The sequence below is a fragment of the Acomys minous genome, assembly GCF_964271855.1.
Source record: "Acomys minous genome assembly, chromosome: 1".
Classification (NCBI taxonomy): Eukaryota; Metazoa; Chordata; class Mammalia; order Rodentia; family Muridae; genus Acomys; species Acomys minous.
In genome coordinates, this window is record NC_140483.1 from 183,380,602 (window position 1) to 183,399,580 (window position 18,979).

General features: G+C 43.5%; 1 protein-coding gene and 1 pseudogene across 3 annotated transcripts in view; both read left to right on the plus strand.

Annotated features, from left to right (window-relative positions):
* The window catches only part of IFT74 (intraflagellar transport 74), a 112,725-nt gene that overhangs the window by 62,589 nt on the left and 31,157 nt on the right, over positions 1–18,979 (plus strand). For both annotated transcript variants that reach the window (XM_084795550.1, XM_084795551.1), the window contains exons 9-13: positions 8,485–8,623; positions 10,235–10,297; positions 13,164–13,307; positions 15,475–15,515; positions 17,031–17,110. In XM_084795550.1, the coding sequence (XP_084651676.1) occupies positions 8,485–8,623; positions 10,235–10,297; positions 13,164–13,307; positions 15,475–15,515; positions 17,031–17,110 (467 nt within the window). The remainder of the gene's footprint in view (positions 1–8,484; positions 8,624–10,234; positions 10,298–13,163; positions 13,308–15,474; positions 15,516–17,030; positions 17,111–18,979) is intronic.
* The window catches only part of LOC311605198 (proline-serine-threonine phosphatase-interacting protein 2-like), a 3,718-nt pseudogene continuing 1,880 nt past the window's right edge, over positions 17,142–18,979 (plus strand). The window contains exon 1 of the transcript in view: positions 17,142–18,979. This exon is cut by the window's right edge and continues 1,880 nt beyond it. The product of the transcript in view is annotated as a proline-serine-threonine phosphatase-interacting protein 2-like (transcript).

The following is an 18,979-nucleotide window of genomic DNA, read 5'->3' on the forward strand; positions in this document are numbered from 1 at the left end:
TGGAGTGTGTGGGGTGTGATCTATAGAAGGTATGGAGCGTGTGTGGTGTGAGTCTACAGAAGGTATGGAGTGTGTGGGGTGTGATCTATAGAAGGTATGGAGCGTGTGGGGTGTGAGTCTACAGAAGGTATGGAGTGTGTGGGGTGTGAGTCTATAGAAGGTATGGAGCGTGTGGGGTGTGAGTCTATAGAAGGTATGGAGTGTGTGGGGTGTGATCTATAGAAGGTATGGAGCGTGTGGGGTGTGAGTCTACAGAAGGTATGGAGTGTGTGGGGTGTGAGTCTATAGAAGGTATGGAGCGTGTGGGGTGTGATCTATAGAAGGTATGGAGCGTGTGGGGTGTGATCTACAGAAGGTATAGAGTGTGTGGGGTGTGAGTCTATAGAAGGTATGGAGCGTGTGGGGTGTGATCTATAGAAGGTATGGAGCGTGTGGGGTGTGAGTCTACAGAAGGTATAGAGTGTGTGGGGTGTGAGTCTATAGAAGGTATGGAGTGTGTGGGGTGTGATCTATAGAAGGTATGGAGCGTGTGGGGTGTGAGTCTATAGAAGGTATGGAGTGTGTGGGGTGTGATCTATAGAAGGTATGGAGCGTGTGGGGTGTGATCTACAGAAGGTATAGAGTGTGTGGGGTGTGAGTCTATAGAAGGTATGGAGCGTGTGGGGTGTGATCTATAGAAGGTATGGAGCGTGTGGGGTGTGAGTCTACAGAAGGTATGGAGTGTGTGGGGTGTGAGTCTATAGAAGGTATGGAGCGTGTGGGGTGTGATCTATAGAAGGTATGGAGCGTGTGGGGTGTGATCTACAGAAGGTATAGAGTGTGTGGGGTGTGAGTCTATAGAAGGTATGGAGCGTGTGGGGTGTGATCTATAGAAGGTATGGAGCGTGTGGGGTGTGAGTCTACAGAAGGTATAGAGTGTGTGGGGTGTGAGTCTATAGAAGGTATGGAGTGTGTGGGGTGTGATCTATAGAAGGTATGGAGCGTGTGGGGTGTGAGTCTATAGAAGGTATGGAGTGTGTGGGGTGTGATCTATAGAAGGTATGGAGCGTGTGGGGTGTGAGTCTACAGAAGGTATAGAGTGTGTGGGGTGTGAGTCTATAGAAGGTATGGAGTGTGTGGGGTGTGATCTATAGAAGGTATGGAGCGTGTGGGGTGTGAGTCTATAGAAGGTATGGAGCGTGTGGGGTGTGATCTATAGAAGGTATGGAGCGTGTGGGGTGTGAGTCTATAGAAGGTATGGAGTGTGTGGGGTGTGAGTGTATAGAAGGTATGGAGCGTGTGGGGTGTGAGTCTATAGAAGGTATGGAGTGTGTGGGGTGTGAGTCTATAGAAGGTATGGAGTGTGTGGGGTGTGAGTCTATAGAAGGTATGGAGTGTGTGGGGTGTGAGTGTATAGAAGGTATGGAGTGTGTGGGGTGTGAGTCTATAGAAGGTATGGAGTGTGTGGGGTGTGAGTCTATAGAAGGTATGGAGCGTGTGGGGTGTGAGTCTATAGAAGGTATGGAGTGTGTGGGGTGTGATCTATAGAAGGTATGGAGCGTGTGGGGTGTGAGTCTATAAAAGGTATGGAGTGTGTGGGGTGTGAGTCTATAGAAGGTATGGAGTGTGTGGGGTGTGAGTCTATAGAAGGTATGGAGAGTGTGGGGTGTGAGTCTATAAAAGGTATGGAGCGTGTGGGGTGTGAGTCTATAGAAGGTATGGAGTGTGTGGGGTGTGATCTATAGAAGGTATGGAGCGTGTGGGGTGTGATCTCTAGAGGGTATGGAGTGTGGGGTGTGAGTCTATAGAAGGTATGGAGTGTGTGGGGTGTGATCTATAGAAGGTATGGAGTGTGTGGGGTGTGAGTCTATAGAAGGTATGGAGTGTGTGAGGTGTGAGTCTATAGAAGGTATGGAGCGTGTGGGGTGTGAGTCTATAGAAGGTATGGAGTGTGTGAGGTGTGAGTCTATAGAAGGTATGGAGCGTGTGGGGTGTGATCTATAGAAGGTATGGAGCGTGTGGGGTGTGAGTCTACAGAAGGTATGGAGTGTGTGGGGTGTGAGTCTATAGAAGGTATGGAGCGTGTGGGGTGTGAGTCTATAGAAGGTATGGAGAGTGTGGGGTGTGAGTTTATAGAAGGTGTGGAGTGTGTGGGGTGTGAGTCTATAGAAGGTGTGGAGTGTGTGGGGTGTGAGTCTATAGAAGGTGTGGAGTGTATGGGGTGTGAGTCTATAGAAGGTGTGGAATGTATGGGGTGTGAGTCTATAGAAGGTGTGGAGTGTGTGGGGTGTGAGTCTATAGAAGGTGTGGAGTGTGTGGGGTGTGAGTCTATAGAAGGTATGGAGTGTGTGGGGTGTGAGTCTATAGAAGGTATGGAGCGTGTGGGGTGTGATCTACAGAAGGTATGGAGTGTGTGGGGTGTGAGTCTATAGAAGGTATGGAGTGTGTGGGGTGTGATCTATAGAAGGTATGGAGCATGTGGGGTGTGAGTCTATAGAAGGTATGGAGTGTGTGGGGTGTGAGTCTATAGAAGGTATGGAGCGTGTGGGGTGTGATCTACAGAAGGTATGGAGTGTGTGGGGTGTGAGTCTATAGAAGGTATGGAGCGTGTGGGGTGTGATCTACAGAAGGTATGGAGTGTGTGGGGTGTGAGTCTATAGAAGGTATGGAGTGTGTGGGGTGTGAGTCTATAGAAGGTATGGAGCGTGTGGGGTGTGATCTACAGAAGGTATGGAGTGTGTGGGGTGTGAGTCTATAGAAGGTATGGAGTGTGTGGGGTGTGATCTATAGAAGGTATGGAGTGTGTGGGGTGTGATCTATAGAAGGTATGGAGCATGTGGGGTGTGAGTCTATAGAAGGTATGGAGTGTGTGGGGTGTGAGTCTATAGAAGGTATGGAGCGTGTGGGGTGTGAGTCTATAGAAGGTATGGAGTGTGTGGGGTGTGATCTATAGAAGGTATGGAGTGTGTGGGGTGTGATCTATAGAAGGTATGGAGCATGTGGGGTGTGAGTCTATAGAAGGTATGGAGTGTGTGGGGTGTGAGTCTATAGAAGGTATGGAGTGTGTGGGGTGTGATCTATAGAAGGTATGGAGCATGTGGGGTGTGAGTCTATAGAAGGTATGGAGTGTGTGGGGTGTGAGTCTATAGAAGGTATGGAGCGTGTGGGGTGTGATCTACAGAAGGTATGGAGTGTGTGGGGTGTGAGTCTATAGAAGGTATGGAGTGTGTGGGGTGTGATCTATAGAAGGTATGGAGCATGTGGGGTGTGAGTCTATAGAAGGTATGGAGTGTGTGGGGTGTGAGTCTATAGAAGGTATGGAGCGTGTGGGGTGTGATCTACAGAAGGTATGGAGTGTGTGGGGTGTGAGTCTATAGAAGGTATGGAGCGTGTGGGGTGTGATCTACAGAAGGTATGGAGTGTGTGGGGTGTGAGTCTATAGAAGGTATGGAGCGTGTGGGGTGTGATCTACAGAAGGTATGGAGTGTGTGGGGTGTGAGTCTATAGAAGGTATGGAGTGTGTGGGGTGTGATCTATAGAAGGTATGGAGTGTGTGGGGTGTGAGTCTATAGAAGGTATGGAGTGTGTGGGGTGTGAGTCTATAGAAGGTGTGGAGTGTGTGGGGTGTGAGTCTATAGAAGGTATGGAGTGTGTGGGGTGTGAGTCTATAGAAGGTGTGGAGTGTGTGGGGTGTGAGTCTATAGAAGGTATGGAGCGTGTGGGGTGTGATCTACAGAAGGTATGGAGTGTGTGGGGTGTGAGTCTATAGAAGGTATGGAGTGTGTGGGGTGTGATCTATAGAAGGTATGGAGCGTGTGGGGTGTGAGTCTATAGAAGGTATGGAGTGTGTGGGGTGTGAGTCTATAGAAGGTGTGGAGTGTGTGGGGTGTGAGTCTATAGAAGGTGTGGAGTGTATGGGGTGTGAGTCTATAGAAGGTATGGAGCGTGTGGGGTGTGATCTACAGAAGGTATGGAGTGTGTGGGGTGTGAGTCTATAGAAGGTATGGAGTGTGTGGGGTGTGATCTATAGAAGGTATGGAGTGTGTGGGGTGTGATCTATAGAAGGTATGGAGCATGTGGGGTGTGAGTCTATAGAAGGTATGGAGTGTGTGGGGTGTGAGTCTATAGAAGGTATGGAGCGTGTGGGGTGTGAGTCTATAGAAGGTATGGAGTGTGTGGGGTGTGATCTATAGAAGGTATGGAGTGTGTGGGGTGTGATCTATAGAAGGTATGGAGCATGTGGGGTGTGAGTCTATAGAAGGTATGGAGTGTGTGGGGTGTGAGTCTATAGAAGGTATGGAGTGTGTGGGGTGTGATCTATAGAAGGTATGGAGCATGTGGGGTGTGAGTCTATAGAAGGTATGGAGTGTGTGGGGTGTGAGTCTATAGAAGGTATGGAGCGTGTGGGGTGTGATCTACAGAAGGTATGGAGTGTGTGGGGTGTGAGTCTATAGAAGGTATGGAGTGTGTGGGGTGTGATCTATAGAAGGTATGGAGCATGTGGGGTGTGAGTCTATAGAAGGTATGGAGTGTGTGGGGTGTGAGTCTATAGAAGGTATGGAGCGTGTGGGGTGTGATCTACAGAAGGTATGGAGTGTGTGGGGTGTGAGTCTATAGAAGGTATGGAGCGTGTGGGGTGTGATCTACAGAAGGTATGGAGTGTGTGGGGTGTGAGTCTATAGAAGGTATGGAGCGTGTGGGGTGTGATCTACAGAAGGTATGGAGTGTGTGGGGTGTGAGTCTATAGAAGGTATGGAGTGTGTGGGGTGTGATCTATAGAAGGTATGGAGTGTGTGGGGTGTGAGTCTATAGAAGGTATGGAGTGTGTGGGGTGTGAGTCTATAGAAGGTGTGGAGTGTGTGGGGTGTGAGTCTATAGAAGGTATGGAGTGTGTGGGGTGTGAGTCTATAGAAGGTGTGGAGTGTGTGGGGTGTGAGTCTATAGAAGGTATGGAGCGTGTGGGGTGTGATCTACAGAAGGTATGGAGTGTGTGGGGTGTGAGTCTATAGAAGGTATGGAGTGTGTGGGGTGTGATCTATAGAAGGTATGGAGCGTGTGGGGTGTGAGTCTATAGAAGGTATGGAGTGTGTGGGGTGTGAGTCTATAGAAGGTGTGGAGTGTGTGGGGTGTGAGTCTATAGAAGGTGTGGAGTGTATGGGGTGTGATCTCTAGAGGGTATGGAGTGTGGGGTGTGAGTCTATAGAAGGTATGGAGTGTGTGGGGTGTTATCTATAGAAGGTGTGGAGTGTGTGGGGTGTGAGTCTATAGAAGGTATGGAGTGTGTGGGGTGTGATCTATAGAAGGTGTGGAGTGTGTGGGGTGTGAGTCTATAGAAGGTATGGAGTGTGTGGGGTGTGATCTATAGAAGGTGTGGAGTGTGTGGGGTGTGATCTCTAGAGGGTATGGAGTGTGGGGTGTGAGTCTATAGAAGGTATGGAGTGTGTGGGGTGTTATCTATAGAAGGTGTGGAGTGTGTGGGGTGTGAGTCTATAGAAGGTATGGAGTGTGTGGGGTGTGATCTATAGAAGGTGTGGAGTGTGTGGGGTGTGAGTCTATAGAAGGTGTGGAGTGTGTGGGGTGTTATCTATAGAAGGTATGGAGTGTGTGGGGTGTGATCTATAGAAGGTGTGGAGTGTGTGGGGTGTGAGTCTATAGAAGGTGTGGAGTGTGTGGGGTGTGATCTCTAGAGGGTATGGAGTGTGGGGTGTGAGTCTATAGAAGGTATGGAGTGTGTGGGGTGTTATCTATAGAAGGTGTGGAGTGTGTGGGGTGTTATCTATAGAAGGTATGGAGAGTGTGCTCCCAATGGGCCTAGCTGCTAATTGAAGACAGTGGAAGTTGTTTTTTATGAGTAGAGGCAGTAAATAATGATAGGTTAAGCAGAGTTTTTGAAAACCCATGACAAATTCATGATACAAATTTTTTATTTAAAAAAATTTATGTTAAATCAAGCTCACTCTTTCCTTTTATGGCAGGCTCTTATTATGTAGTTATGCTTAGCACAGAACTCCCTGTGTAGACCAGGCTGATCCTGAACTCACAGAGATCTGCCTGCCTCTGCTGCTCAAGTACTGGGATTAAAGGCATTGGCCCCCACACCTAGAAAATAAATTCTCTCAGACTTCTTTAATATTATACTGCAGTATGTATTAAATCAATTATACTGCAGGGCAGGCCCCACTCCCAGGAGAGCTGGATAACTCAAGCTGCACTGCAGTGGGGACAGCAGGGATAACACAAGCTGTACTGCACTAGGGACAGCAGGGATAACACAAGCTGCACTGCATGGGGACAGCAGGGATAGCACAAGCTGCACTGGATGGGGACAGCAGGGATAACACAAGCTGCACTGCATGGGGACAGCAGGGATAGCACAAGCTGCACTGCATCGGGACAGCAGGGATAGCACAAGCTGCACTGCATGGGGACAGCAGGGATAGCACAAGCTGCACTGCATGGGGACAGCAGGGATAACACAAGCTGCACTGCATGGGGACAGCAGGGATAGCACAAGCTGCACTGCATCGGGACAGCAGGGATAGCACAAGCTGCACTGCATGGGGACAGCAGGGATAGCACAAGCTGCACTGCATGGGGACAGCAGGGATAACACAAGCTGCACTGCATGGGGACAGCAGGGATAGCACAAGCTGCACTGCATGGGGACAGCAGGGATAACACAAGCTGCACTGCATGGGGACAGCAGGGATAACACAAGCTCACTGCATGGGGACAGCAGGGATAACACAAGCTGTACTGCACTAGGGACAGCAGGGATAACACAAGCTCACTGCATGGGGACAGCAGGGATAGCTGAGAGTTGGGAAGAGGGAGCTATGTTAGGGTAGAGGCAGATGAGGGAGGAGTTGGGTGTAGGAATAAAAATACATTTATGAATTCTCAAATAAGTAATAAAAATACCATTTTTAAAAAGAAAGTTTATCCTATTAGTAATTGACTCTTTAGAAAATGAAACACAGGGCACACTAGTGGTATTTTTTGTAAATATATTGTGATTGCATGATTAATACTATTATAAAATAGTTACGTTTTTCAGGAATTTAATGTGTTAGGGTGCTAAAATATGTTTGCTAAATGCCCACTGTATTTAAATCAATAAGTAAAAGCAAATTTAAGTACAACATATTGTTGATATTATGGTATTATTTCTTTTTAGGTTTGTATTAGGACATGATGATGATGGTGGTGATGATGGTGATGATGATGGTGATGATGATGTTATGATGGTGATGGTTGTGGTGGTGGTGGTGGTGGAGGATGCTCAGATGCATAGTACGTGTATGGATTTGCTTCTGTGTTGTTTGGTTTCCATGGGTTGAAAGATTATCAGCAGCAAGCACTTGGACCCACTGAGCCATCTCACCCAACCTATGATTTTCTTTTTAGAAAATCAAATTGTGAAAAAAAAATGGAATTGTACAGGTTGCATGATGACTTAGTGGTTAAGAGCACTTGTTCTCAGAGCACTGGAGTTTGATTCCCAGCGTTCACATGGTGGTTTACAGCTAACTCCCTATAACTCTAGTTCCAGCGAACTGACACCTCTTCTGACCTCTGTGCCACCAGCCCCACACGTGGGGCTGCACGTACATACATGGGTGCAGAACACTCACTCACATGAGATAAAATAAATCCTAAAAACATATTCACATTGCAGTGTAGCTCAGTGTACTGTCCAGTTCAGTTAGAGCTGCCTTGCTTTATGTGATTTACATAGCACCTTGCTTGCTTGCTTTTTCTTTTTTCTTTTTCTTCAAGGCAGGGTTTCTCTGTGCACCTGTGGCTGTGCTGGAGCTCACTCTGTAGACCAGGCTGGCTTCCAACTCATAAATATCAACCTGCCTCTGCCTCTAGATTGCTGGAATTAAAGGTGTGTGCTACAACATCCAAGACATAATAACTTTCTATATAGAGTTACCTTGATCAAAGAATGTTGTTACTACTGATGTTTGAAAATCAATATTTTAAAACCAAAACTTACTTTTGGAGTATGGTCACTAGAAAATTAAATGAGCCTTCATATGTAAAAGGTCTGAGAGATTGTATGTGATAATCTTTCTGTTTTTTCACACATTGAAAGAGAAAATAAAGAAATAGGCTTTGGGGACATAGAAGAGAAAAGTGTATTAACTCTGTGTGATGGAGTCAAGTTTTATATAGTTTTGAATTATAAATAAAAGAACTTTCATACACTATGCTTGATTATCTTTGTAGTTGTTTTTTGTTTTTGTTTGTTTGTTTTTGTTTCTTGAGACAGGGTTTGTCTGTGTAGCTTTAGCTGACCTAGACTCACTCTGTAGACCAGGCTGGCCTTGTACTCACAGAGATCCGCCTGCCTCTGCCTCCCCAAGTGCTAGGATAATAGGCGTGTGACACTGCGCCTGGCCATGGTTGATTTTTTTTTAAGTACTTCTAAATAAAATTATTTGATTATTTTCCCTCCCTCAATAAACTAATAGGAGCATTGCATGCTTTTGCTTTCAGGAAGGAAAAACAAATCAGAAGTGTAGAAGAAGAAGTTGAACAAGAAAAGCAAGCAGCGGATGGCATTATCAAAAATATGTCTCCTGAAAAACAAGTCAAGTACATAGAAATGAAAACCACAAACGAGAAACTGTTGCAGGTGATATTGCCCTGGACTATGTCAGCGAGACACTGATACAGAATTCATTTTCTTTTCTTTTCTTTTCTTTTCTTTTCTTTTCTTTTCTTTTCTTCTTTTCTTTTTTTTCTTTTTGGTTTTTTGTTTTGTTTTGTTTTGTTTTTTTGAGACAGGGTTTCTCTGCATAGCCTTGGCTGTCCTGGACTTTGTAGACTAGGTTACACCTGAACTCACAAAGATCTCCCTGCCCCTGCCTCCCAAGAGCTGAGATTACAGGCATGTGCCACCATGACTAGCCCCAGAATTCATTTTCTAATGCTGCATGATGTTTGAGCTTTTTTAAAAAAATACATAATAGTGTAGTTCTCTGCATCTTCAGCTTTGCTTGTCAAAAATTTATATGAAAACACTTGGATGTACTTGCTTAACTCGAGACAGGGTCTCACTATATAGCCATGGCTACCTTGAAACTAGTTCTGTAGACCAGGCTGACACTGAACTCACAGAGGTCCTCCTGCCTCTGTTCCCCAAGTGCTGGCATTAAAGACATGCATCACCACACATGGTCTAAAAACTTGGATTTTATGGACTTTTAATAGAAATATTAAAGGGGCTTATAGGCAAAAGCTACATGGATATTAATATTCTTTCATTTTCCTCCCTGTTTGATAAGCAGTAAACTTTTTTAACCCATTATGTTCCTGATTTGAAATGTTCCCTAGTTGTATTGCTGAAAAGAACACGTTAGGTGTCTGATGATAATCCTCTTCGTGTTAAACATAACTGTGGGGCTTTAAGCCCAGATGACCCTTAAGTGAAGGATTACCAGAAAGTTTGGCCAATAACTTCCAGTAATGAATATTTATTTCCCAGATAGTCCTTCATTTAATTTTGTTTGGTTTTGGTTTTGGTTTTTTGAGACAGGGTTTCTCTGTGTAGCCCTGGCTGTCCTGGAACTCACTCTGTAGACCAGGCTGGCCTCGAACTTAAAGCAATCCACCTGCCTCTGCCTCCTGAGTGCTGGGATTAAAGACGTCACCATCACTGCCCATCACATTTAATATTTTTTATCTTGGGCAAAATTTTTAGATAAATAATTCATTGAAGGAAGGATATTGTAGAAATGGCAAACTATTAGGAAAGTTTATTAAGTTTGTATGGGGTTTATGAGTGACTAGTCAGTGGGTCTTTCTCTGTCATGTGCTCCTCCTCCTCCTCCTCCTCCCCCTTCCCTGTGTGGTCAGCTGTCTTCCCCTCTCTCCCTCCATCTTCTCTCTTCACCCTCCCATGGAGGGAGTCTCAGCCCTAAAAGCAATTAGGCAAAAGATTAGAATTTTAAATATTAATTTTGAACAGTGGCATCATTAGTTTGAAAGTTTCTGATAATTACTATGATCAGAATACTGACACAATAATTGTGGCAAACCTAGCAAGTTTTTGGAGGTATGTGGGAAGGATTTTAGAACTAATAAAAGAAACTGTTCCAAATAGGATAAAATCCCAGTAAGTTCTAGTCAGTATGCAAGATAGAAATTGAATGTATTTTCAAATTTTACTTTTTCACATTCATAGGTGAGATGTAAAATAATGAAGAAAAAGTTTTACTTTAAATTTGCCATTTTTTCCCCTTAGGAATTAGATACACTTCAGCAACAACTGGATTCATTGAACATAAAGAAGGAAAGCCTAGAAACTGTGAGTATGATGTCCCAGGAGTGATCTCCTGTGTGCATGATGTCCCAGGAGTGATCTCCTGTGTGCATGATGTCCCAGGAGTGATCTCCTGTGTGCATGATGTCCCAGGAGTGTTCTCCTGTGTGCATGATGTCACAGAAGTGTTCTCCTGTGTGTATGATGTCCCAGGAGTGTTCTCCTGTGTGCATGATGTCCCAGGAGTGTTCTCCTGTGTGTATGATGTCCCAGGAGTGTTCTCCTGTGTGTATGATGTCCCAGGAGTGTTCTCCTGTGTGTATGATGTCCCAGGAGTGTTCTCCTGTGTGTATGATGTCCCAGGAGTGTTCTCCTGTGTATATGATGTCCCAGGAGTGTTCTCCTGTGTGTATGATGTCCCAGGAGTGTTCTCCTGTGTGTATGATGTCCCAGGAGTGTTCTCCTGTGTGTATGATGTCACAGGAATGTTCTCCTGTGCGTATGATGTCCCACAGGTGTTCTCCTGTGTGTATGATGTCCCAGGAGTGTTCTCCTGTGTGTATGATGTCCCAGGAGTGATCTCCTGTGTGCATGATGTCCCAGGAGTGTTCTCCTGTGTGTATGATGTCCCAGGAGTGTTCTCCTGTGTGTATGATGTCCCAGGAGTGTTCTCCTGTGTGTATGATGTCCCAGGAGTGTTCTCCTGTGTGTATGATGTCCCAGGAGTGTTCTCCTGTGTGTATGATGTCCCAGGAGTGTTCTCCTGTGCGTATGATGTCCCACAGGTGTTCTCCTGTGTGTATGATGTCCCAGGAGTGATCTCCTGTGTGTATGATGTCCCAGGAGTGTTCTCCTGTGTGTATGATGTCACAGGAGTGTTCTCCTGTGTGTATGATGTCCCAGGAGTGATCTCCTGTGTGCATGATGTCCCAGGAGTGTTCTCCTGTGTGTATGATGTCCCAGGAGTGATCTCCTGTGTGCATGATGTCCCAGGAGTGTTCTCCTGTGTGTATGATGTCCCAGGAGTGTTCTCCTGTGTGTATGATGTCCCAGGAGTGTTCTCCTGTGTGTATGATGTCCCAGGAGTGTTCTCCTGTGTGCATGATGTCCCAGGAGTGTTCTCCTGTGTGTATGATGTCCCAGGAGTGTTCTCCTGTGTGTATGATGTCCCAGGAGTGTTCTCCTGTGTGTATGATGTCCCAGGAGTGTTCTCCTGTGTGTATGATGTCCCAGGAGTGTTCTCCTGTGTGTATGATGTCCCAGGAGTGATCTCCTGTGTGTATGATGTCCCAGGAGTGTTCTCCTGTGTGTATGATGTCCCAGGAGTGTTCTCCTGTGTGTATGATGTCCCAGGAGTGTTCTCCTGTGTGTATGATGTCCCAGGAGTGTTCTCCTGTGTGTATGATGTCCCAGGAGTGTTCTCCTGTGTGTATGATGTCCCAGGAGTGTTCTCCTGTGTGTATGATGTCCCAGGAGTGTTCTCCTGTGTGCATGATGTCCCAGGAGTGTTCTCCTGTGTGTATGATGTCCCAGGAGTGTTCTCCTGTGTGTATGATGTCCCAGGAGTGTTCTCCTGTGTGTATGATGTCCCAGGAGTGTTCTCCTGTGTGTATGATGTCACAGGAGTGTTCTCCTGTGTGGTACTAAGTTCTGGAAACTAAGTTAGAGGACCACTAACCAGACACATGCACTCAGCAGTTTACTAACAGGAGTTCAATATAGTTTTCCCTCATTCTGGGCCACAAAGGTCTCAGATTGGTAAGAAATAGATTAGTTTGTTTTTGTTTTGTGGTTGTTTTTCTTTAGTAACTGCTGTATATAAAGCCAATACAGTGCTGTGCAAAAACTGTTTAGATACACCATAGGAGACTTCAAACAGGAAAAAGGAGGCAGGGGATAAGTTATTTGAAGGCATAACACATTTCTTTTTAAAACAGTTTTAGTTTACAAAATAAAAGCATGTGTATGGTTTTAAAATTGGAAAAAAACGGCCTAAAACATTTGTTTATTACCTTTCAGACAGAACTTTGTTGACATTTATTTCATCTTTACACAATTTTGTGAGCTCTCTATTCATAGTAGCAGTGTGTGCATTTAATCTTCACAGTGATCCTGTGATCCTGTCTTATTTTTAAATTGTGAAAAACTTCAAATAGGATTTATATAGAAGTGTGTCATGGCACCTGTACCACCCCCTTAAAGCACACACACACACACACACACACACACTCATTAATGCCATCTTCTGTCTTTGCATAATCTTAAAGCTGTCCTTCATTATTTTAAATTAGTGCACTGTGGAATGTTTATGATTAAAACAGCCTTTCAAATGAATAGGTTAGTTGTTTTCTGGGGTTATTAATAACCTCCATTGAATATGCACATTTGAAAGCAATTTATTTTTATTTTATTTTATATGTATGCCACAGATCAATTTCTCAATAAACAGTAGCCTCAGATGTCAATTTATTCATTGTTACCACTTACAGCTCTTTTATCTAAAAGAATTTTATCACATCTGTTTCATTTTGGCGATTATTTTTGTGAAAGTGGAACTGTGGTAAATACACAGCAACTGCTCTGCCTACATTTGTTTCTCAGTGCTCTTGTGCAAAGGGTCACAGCCTGGGTTATTAAAGCAGTAAACATGATTTTCTTGTGGTTGTGGAGGTTAGGTGTCTACGATCACGGTGTGTATCAGCAGTGTGCTTCCCTCCGAGACTGAAACATCCTGGTTTGTCACCAGGCACTGGTGTTCCTGAAGGCAGCTCCTCCCCTGCCTGTGCTGTCAGTGTGCGTTCTCAGGATGGGCTCTAGGACAGCAGTCACGTTGATTAGGGAGCATCATGGCTTTATCTTAACTTTCTGTCTCTTAGAAAGACAAACTAAAGCTTTGCGTTTTTGTTCTCAGGAAATAGCCCACTCGCAGGTAAAGCAGGAGGCTGTGCTGCTCCATGAGAAGCTTTATGAGCTGGAGTCCCACCGTGATCAGATGATTGCCGAGGACAAAAGCATGGGGTCCCCGATGCAGGAGAGGGAGCGGCTGCTTAAGCAGGTGCTGGAAGGAACTCACTCGTTTATTTACTTCTGTTTGTTCGTTGTTTTGGTTTGGTTTTTTAAGGCAGGATTTCTCTGTCTCTATCCTGACTCCTCAAATTCAGAGATTTGACTGCCTCTGCCTCCCCAGTGCTGAGATTAAAGGTGTGTGCCACCACTGCCTGGCCATTTATTTTAAGAGCTATGGATTAAGAAGAAAATCAGTGTGACTACTTCCCAAAAACAAGAGTTAGCTTCACCTCAATATGAAATATGAGCCAAGAAAATGTAGAAAAATCTTATTTTTTAAAGTAACTTAGTTTTGGAGTAAATCCTCATTTTTGTTGTTGTTGTTGTTTTGTTTGGTTTGGTTTTTGGTTTTTCAAAACAAGGTTTGTCTGTGTACCCTTGGCTGTCCTAGACTAGCTTTATAGACCAGGCTGGCCTCGAACTCACAGAGATCTGCCTGCCTCTGCCTCTTGAGGTGCCATGTATTCCTTAGCTTTTCCACTACTTCTAATTTGCTTTAATTCAGCTGTAAGTTACAGCGAATATGCTTAGGTTGAGATGTACTAAGTCCAAGACCCTTCAGAGAACTTAATCTTTAAAAGGGGCAGAGAGCTCTTTAGGAACTCCTCTGAGGACTTGTGTGCGTGTGCCCAGCGGGTTGTTGGAACCTTACAGATCAATTCAATGACTGTTAGAATCAGTCTTTCTGGAGTGGTCTTAGAGTCAAAGTCTTGGTAAGAGCACTTGCTGCTGAGCCTGGCGGCCTGAGAGTGATCCTAAGAGTCAGTGGAGGAAACCAGTTTCTGAAGTCGTTCTCTGAATTCCACATTTGTCCTCTAGTGAACCTTCCCACATATAGTAGCTAAAGTGAAATGTAGTGACATTTGTAAAATAATTCTAAAGCTTCAGCAATTCTTTGCAAAGAAAAGATTAGGGGCAGGAAGGGAGACAGTGCTCTTTAGTTGGATTGCTTGTTAAATCTGAGTTTAAGCAGGGCTTGGTGGCACACACTTTTAACCAGTACTTGGGAGGCAGAGGCAGGTGGACCTCTGGGTTTGAGGCTACCCTCATCTACACGGTGAGTTCCAGGACAACATGAGCTATATAGAGATACCTGGTCTCAATAAAAAAACCAAACTGAAGATAATCTAAGATTAATAGATGCATGTATATATATATATATCCTCTATAAAATAAATATTATATATATGTTATATAGATATGTAAAAATACATATATATATATATATATTAAATACTGCAAGGCATGGTATATGTGCCCTAGAAGTTATCCATTGTTTTTATGAAATATGATTTTAGTGGAGCTTTCCACATCTGGTAGCTGTACCCTTGGATGTGGGAGAGTCTGAGGAATCCAAGATATTTGCTGTTAGTTAACTGACTCATTCTGGAAGATATGCTAATGTGAAGGTACATGGTAGATAAGTGTCCTAGTTAGAGCTTACATTGCTGTGGTGAAACACCATGACTAAAAGCAACATGGGGAGGGAAGGTTTATTCACTTAAGATTTCCACATCATAACTCATCAATGAAAGCAGCCAGGCTAAGAACAAAACCAGGTAAGAACCCTGAAGGCAGGAGCTGATGCAGAGGCCATGAACAGTTACTGCTTACTGGCTGCTCCCCATGGCTTGCTCAGCCTGCATTGCTGTAGAACCCAGAACCACCATAGATGTCCCATTCATTGTAAGCTGGGCCCTGCTACATCAATCACTCAAAAAGAAATTGCCCTATGGGCTTGCCAACAGCCTGATTTTTAATTACTTATTAGTTAGTCAGTTGATTAATTAATTAATTAATTAATTAGAGACAGGGTCTCTTTGTAGCGTGGCTGTTCTGGAACTTACTGTGTAGACCAGGTTGGTTTTGCACTCAGAGATATCCCTTGCCTCTGCCTCCTGAATGCTGGGATTAAAGTGTGTGCAACCACACCTGGTTTTATAGCCTGATTTTGTGGAGGCATTTTCCTAATTGAGGTTTTCTCCTCTCAAATGACTGTAGCATATGTTAAGCTGACATAAAACTAGACAAGACAATAGATAAAAGTGTATTTGAGGAAAAAGGGGATCTATGAATAGTTTCTTAGTGATGTTCTCTTTCAGATAGTCTCATAATGAATTATTCTTTAAATACTGTTTTCTTTCATGACCATATAGGTTAAAGAAGATAATCAGGAAATAGCCAGCATGGAGAGACAGTAAGTGCCTTTGAACCAGGCATTTTATATTTGTTCATATTTCACATCACATCCTAAAGTTATAGTAGTTCATCCATTATAGGTATTTTTCTTTCTTTTTTGTTTTGTTTTGTTTTTTGAAATAAGATTTCTTTGTGTAGCCTTGGCTGTTCCTGTCCCTGTAGAGCAGGCTGGCCTCGAACTCACAGCGATCCGCCTGCCTCTGCCTCCCGAGTGCTGGGATTAAAGGCGTGCGCTACCACCGCCCGGCTGGTGGTCTACAAATTGAGTCCAGGACAGCCAAGGCTACACAGAGAAACCCTGTCTCAAAAACAAACAAACAAACAAACCAAACAAAAAAGGCATGCGCCACCACTGCCCGGCCTTATAGTTATTTTTCATATAGTTCATATTAACAATGTTGATATTTATTGAACTTTCAATCTCCAGGTTTTAATTCTGATGCCTTGCCTAGTATACTTGCTTTTTAAAAACAGCTTTAAGAGATTGCTTATCTACATTATATATTGAGCGCCTATAATTCAGAGCTATTTGTTAAGTTTACAGTTGGACAACCCCATTCAGTCATTCCAGCAAAGTCCACTACTTTTAACCATTGCTTTCCTTACCCCTTCCTTCACTTTGAGACTAGAAATCTACTCTGTGTCACCATATACTTGCCTGTTCTGGACACTTCCTATGTGGAATCATACACCTGATGGTACTCTGTGGTACATGGTTTCATTTAGCTTAACAGTTTCAAGGCTCATCTATGGTGAAGTATATACCAGTATTTCATTTATTTTTAATTCCAATTAATATTCCATTGCATGCATATGACATATTTTATTTATTCATCAGTTGATAGGCTTTGGCTTGTTTCTATTTTGGGGCTCTTAGGAATTGCTGCCATGAACATCTGTGAGCTGGTGTCTGTGTGGGCATTCATTTTTACTTCTCTTCTGTAAATGCCCAGGAATGGAATTGCTAGCTTTTGTGGTTACTTTGTTTTCTTTATAAATTTGGAGTCCAAGTTAGATCAAATGACTACATTGTATTTTTTTATACAAATAGACAGTTTACATTTCTGCTTGCGTTGTGTGAGAGTCCAGTTTTCTGGATATCTTCATCACTTGGTATGATTTGTCTATTTTAGTATCTGTGATTTCAGTACAGCCATGCCAGTGGCTGTGAATTAATGTCTGTGGCTTTCTCTTGCGATTCCTTGGTGGCGTATGGTGGTGAACGAATTTTCATGTGCTGTTGGACATGTGTATATCTTCTTTGAAGAAGTATTTATTAATGTCCTTTGTGCATTCTCATAATTCATTATTGGTGGTATTGAGTAAAATGAGTTATTCATATCTTAAAAATGCAGTCTGCTCACCATATGCATGACTCACAGAACTGCTCACATTATACAAATACATTTTAACCTTTTGGTGATGTTCTGGTAGTAGAAAAGTTTTTAATTTGATGATGCTCATTTATGTTTTTTCTTTTATTGCCTCTAAAGTTCACTAATATTTTTAACAGGTTAACAGACATAAAGGAAAAAATAAATCAGTTTAGTGAAGAAATTAGACAACTTGACATGGATTTAGAGGAACACCAAGGTAATGTGTGTGGTGTGGTTTTGAGTTTTTAAAGATGTAATTAACATATATCTGAATAGATGTGCATTAATTTTTATCTTAGTGACACCTTAGAATTTATCATTTCTCTGTGATACTCCTAACTTGTACCAGCACACCCACCTTGGTAACAATTTTCTGTTAGGTGTTTTTTTTTTTTTTTTTTTACTTAAAGCATCAACTTACTGAAATACACACATGTATTACTATAAATAATGCTAAAACAATTACTTGAACTGATTAAAAATTTAAGTAACCTAGTGATTGTGTAAGGCACAATTTTCAAAGGGTTCTTTTTTTATTTTTCTAATGGAGGAGAGGACATTTAGATGACAAGTACCACAAGCAGCCCAGAGAGCTTTGATTTCCTTCTGGGCTCAGTCATGAGGGAGCAAGCACTATTGTCCAGATTTTCCCTAGCTGAGGGCCGTGTTAGCAGTAATTCTGTGTGTGCAGGAGAAGAGGTGTGGGCGTCATAATTCCTAACCAGCTTATTCTTGGAACAGAGTCCCTGTTTAAAGAGTTCATGAATTAACTTCAGATTAGTAAATTTGCTCTTGGGTTAACAAAGATCAATTATATATTATCAGGTAGTGGGGGAAAGTCAAGATAATTTACCATTGAATGACAATTGATATTTACAGTAGGGAAAACAGTTTCCTTTTCTTAAATGTTGTCTTTTAATTTGATTTTTTAATTATTTTTAAACAAATATTTACTTTTAATTTATTCATTTCTATTTTCTGTCCATTGGTGTTTTGCCTGTGTGTGTGTCTGTCTGTGTGAGGTATCAAGTCCTCTGGAACTGGAGTTACAGACAGTTGTGAGATGCCATGTGAATGCTGTAAATTGAACCCTGGTCCTCTGGAAGAGCACAGTTAGTGCTCTTAACCACTGACCCATCTCTCCTGCCCTTTACTTTGATTTTAAAGATAGTATTTATGCCTTTTATTGTCATTTAAAAGATAATCCTTTTTGTTGATTCATTACTTACCGGGGCAGAGCATTCTATAAGAAACTTTTGAATCCCAGCTAATCCATTTTATACCTGTGAAAGCTCAGAGAAATTAGTAAGTTAGTAATTTGCTAAGCTCTCTAAGTTAGAAAGTAGTAAAGACTAGACTTAAACCAGAGGTTTTCTGCCTCTAAATTCTTAGTTGCGGGTGGGTCAGAGCTCTCGGCTGGATCCGGCTAGTCTCCTGCTGTCGTCCGCTCCTCCGCGCCCAGCCCTCCGTGCTGGCATGACCGGCTCGCTGTTCAAGGGAAACTTCTGGAGCTCGGACATTCTCAGCACCGTTGGCTACGATAGCATCATCCAGCATCTGAACAATGGACGCAAGAACTGCAAGGAGTTTGAAGACTTTTTGAAAGAAAGGGCAGCAATTGAAGAGCAGTACGGCAAGGATCTGCTGAGTCTCTCCAGGGGGAAGCCCTGTGGACAGTCCGAGACCAGTACCTTGAAGAGAGCCTTGATGTCTTCAGCAGCAAGTAGACAACGTGGCCCAGTGTCACATTCAGCTTGCACAGACTCTACAAGAGGTCAGGAAGATGGAGGAATTCAGGGAAAAGCAAAAGCTACAGCAGAAAAAGACAGAAACTATAATGGATGCTGCCCACAACCAGAGGAACTCGCAATTCAAGAAAACCATGGACGCCAAGAAGATTTATGAGCAGAAAGGCAGGGACAAGGACGAGGCGGAGCAGGCGGGTCACCGCAGCGCCAACGTGGCCCACCCGAGGCAGCAGGAAAAGCTTTTGTGAAACTGGCTACTTCAAAGACCGCAGTAGAGGATTCAGACAAGTCGTGCATGCTGCACGTCAACATGCTGGAGAAGGTCCGAGAAGACTGGC